General features: G+C 33.4%; 1 protein-coding gene across 1 annotated transcript; it reads left to right on the top strand.

Annotated features, from left to right (window-relative positions):
* Window positions 1-321: 321 nt before the first annotated feature.
* Window positions 322-3,503, top strand: LOC106952129 (CMRF35-like molecule 8; the record flags this gene model as incomplete). The annotated part of the gene is made up of 6 exons (XM_015040054.1): window positions 322-562; window positions 645-950; window positions 1,726-1,773; window positions 2,044-2,139; window positions 2,641-2,693; window positions 2,845-3,503. Coding segments are annotated over 6 exons (1,026 nt in total), but the record flags the coding sequence as incomplete, so codon positions are not given.
* Between the last annotated feature and the right edge of the window lie 82 nt (window positions 3,504-3,585).

Here is a 3,585-nt window from a genome sequence, read left to right as displayed (position 1 = left end):
CAAGATGTGACTGAATTTACCTGCAGACTCCCAAACAGTACAAATGTGAAAACATTTATTTCCACAATTAACTCAGAGCAAAACAATCATACTGTTGAATGTAAAGAAAGATTTAACTCCCTCCTGTTCCAATACAAAAGCAAAAAACGCAGCTTGACAGTAAAGTCAAAACAATACATCGGTAAAATAATAGAAGTAAAAGCAGGTAAACTACACTCAACTTTTAAATTGCAAAAAATATTGTCAATAATTAACTGTATTTAAGTGTAAAGTTTAAGAAATGTATAAAATTTTGTCTGTTTCAAATATTTATCTTTCTGATTTGCAGACAGCTGTAACTCATCAGTTAAAGCAGCTAAACGGAACACAATATGTAATTATCCAGATCGAAACCAGTCAAAAATCCAGTTTAGGTGCAAGTCCAAGGATTTTGTCTGTGAAGACTTATCCCCACAATCATATCAAGTTTCAAATAAAGATTCTCCAGACAGTCTTTACTCATGTAAAATGGAGGAGAGAAACACAGATAAACGTCAAGCTAAACTCATTCTAACGGTTACAGGTAAATAATACTCGTGTACCTACATTATGAAATATCATTCTGTTAAGGTAACCTAATTTTCTAAATCTTATTTTTTTTACAGATATTGTAACTTTCACAAAATCACCAATTATTGGAGAGAACCTTGATTTCTTTTGCAAATATGATGACAAAGACCAAAACCCTGACAAATTCGTCTGTCAGGGAGAAGATCCAATCGAATGTAAAAATATCATAAGTACCGAAACTGCAGATGAAAACTCCAGGTTTACAATGGTTAATAATAATAAGAATGGTAATATCACTATAACAATGAAAGACGTAAGAGCCAACGACTCTGGTACATACTGGTGTGGAACGAAGCGGCAGGGCAGTCGAATATTCATAAGCCGACTCTTGTTGAATGTAGGTGAGTCTAAGCCTGATTAGAACTGCTGTGGTATTATTGAAAAATGTTGACTTTGCATAAATGTGAGATGAATAAATCCCTGATTAAATTTTGAGGTTAATTTATTCAATTTGGTTATTTTTTTTAGTTTCTCAGACGTATAAGCAAAGAAATGCTGGTGACGATATTGAGGTGTTTCTGAGCTGAAAGGGAGGAGAATTACAGGAAGTGGTTTTATTCAGCAGCCATTAATACAGGAAGCACAGGCACAGCATGTGGTTTTAATGTGCTTGTAAAATTATCATTCCTCTTTGTAAAGTTCACTTGTGTTAAATCACAGACCTTTTAATTAATCACCAGACATATTTGTTTAGGTAAAAATACAGAAGTATGTGCATCTATTTCTTTTTATGATTCTTTAACACAAACTTTGGGAGGAATGAAAACAACAAAAACACAATCTGACCTTGGCATTCTGGGATGCACACTGCTGGCAGTACAGCATTATTGGTTTAGCGTTTTCATTTTATTTCCATTTTTCCTGTAATCAGACAGAAGTTGTCATAATTACAAAAATATATATATATGACAGTCAGCATGAGAATATAACTGAAAAGTAATTTCTAAAAAGAGAAACTTTGAGTGTCAATCAAGCAACAGGATGCTTGATTGACATGGAGCAGTGTTTGGTGACAAAATCATGTTTATGAACATCACTCTTCTACATATTTATAGTTCAAAACCCTTTCACATCTATCATAACATATGGTTTTATCTCCATGCTTTTCATATCTAGTCACAACACCCACATCTCCTACTCCAACTACAACTTCTGGTACTTCTGGTAAGATCACTTCTTTACATTAAGACATTTATTTTGCTGAACCTGAGTAATGGGGTACAAGCTGTTTTTGGTGTTGATTATATGCATAGCTTTTTTGATTTGTTGTTGGGTTTATTTAGTAAAGGCATCCATATCCTCTGCCTGTATGAGAACATCATGCTTGCCAACCTTCCACAACATTTTTACTTTGTTTCTGTAAAATCTATTTTAGATTCTTTAAAATGTGGGTAATCATGTCATGACTGTTTCAAACAATGCCATTTATTTCAGGTGGCTTGAGTTCAGTGGTGAAAACACCAATCATCATGATAGCAGTTGGAGGGACGCTGAGTCTTTTGGTGATAGTTACATTTTGTCTGTACAAACGTAAGAATTTACATCATTTATTAGCACAACATCAAACAAAGGGTCTCATATGGACAAAATTGCATTTATAAACTGTAAATGTCATTATTAATTCTAATTCTAAAACATGGAGAACCGTGTCAAGATTCTCAATAGAATTCAAAAGAACAATATTTTACCTGAAATCATTATTCCTGAATAGTCTGGAATGATATTTACTTTCAGTCTAAAACTGGAAAAATAAATGAATTATGGAAAAATGTATGCATGACAACAGCTTACTTTGTTAAAGCATTGGCTCCAGAATGTTGTTATAGGATTATTCACTAATTTACTGATTTTGCTGATCATGAAAATCATACTGTAAAATTTTAATCTGCTTTGTGCAATAATGTCAGCTGTGGCTAATCCAGTAGCTGGTTACCATCATTGTGTGAATGTGTGTGTGACTGAATGTAGTTTAAAGTCTTCTGGGATCCTCTGGATTTAATAAAATGTTATTTACTGTTGTGTATCTTACAGGATGTCTTTGTTCAGATAAAGCAGAAAACAGATCTGGAGAACATCCCAGAGAGGTTAGTGCTTGTATGGAAGAATATTGATGTATTTAGTTTGTTTACTTTTTTCACCCATATTACTATAGTGAAAAGAATTGGTATTGAATATGAATTTTATTTAGACTAAATGGAAAAAAATATATATTTTTTAAACATTTATTTCTAAAAGGACTGCATATATGAAGAGATACCAGATGACCTACAGACTAAAGTGGGCACCATTTATGCCACAGTCAACTTTTCGCCTAACGACCCAGCTTCAATGCATTATTGTACTATCAATTTTCAAAGCGGCTCCACCAAAACCACTGATGGAGAAGCTCAGATCGTGGAACCCTCCTCATCCTCTTGTCAGTATTCTGCCATAAAGTTGAGCCAAAACTCAGCTTCCCTCAGTGGTCCACCAACCAAATCTACAGGCAAACCGCTTTACTCAGCAGTCAAGAAATAACAATAGAAAATGAACAAATAAAAAACAAAGAAGTAAAAGATTGGAGGACATAAGTTTTATTTGATCAGAGCAAACATTGTAAATACTTTCAAGCTGGAATCAGTTGATGTTTTAAAATATGATATGTGACATCTGACCTGCAGTGCAATGATGGAGCTCAGTATTAAAGTTTGATTTCTGTGTTCACTTCAGCCTCATATTTATCACATCACAGGATGCACTGTGACAGTATTTTGCCTTTTTATGCATTATTTGACAATTGCACTTGGAAACCATCATTACTACAGGTGTATTATGCTTGCTGTTTTGTGATTTTATCTGTTTTGTATTTGGTTAGTGTTCATATCATTTTTTTTTTTGCTTCACTCATTGTTTTATACCAGAAAAAAAAAAAAAAAAAAAAAAAAAATTTTTACAGTATTTTTTTGGAATAGGGTTTAATGGTCTTCCTCCCCTCGG

Source organism: Poecilia latipinna, unplaced genomic scaffold, assembly GCF_001443285.1.
Source record: "Poecilia latipinna isolate Pla-1442-1.1 unplaced genomic scaffold, P_latipinna-1.0 Scaffold494, whole genome shotgun sequence".
In the NCBI taxonomy this organism is placed as follows: domain Eukaryota; kingdom Metazoa; phylum Chordata; class Actinopteri; order Cyprinodontiformes; family Poeciliidae; genus Poecilia; species Poecilia latipinna.
The sequence above is the reverse complement of the archived record's forward strand: the minus strand, read 5'-3'. Positions and strand labels throughout refer to the sequence as shown.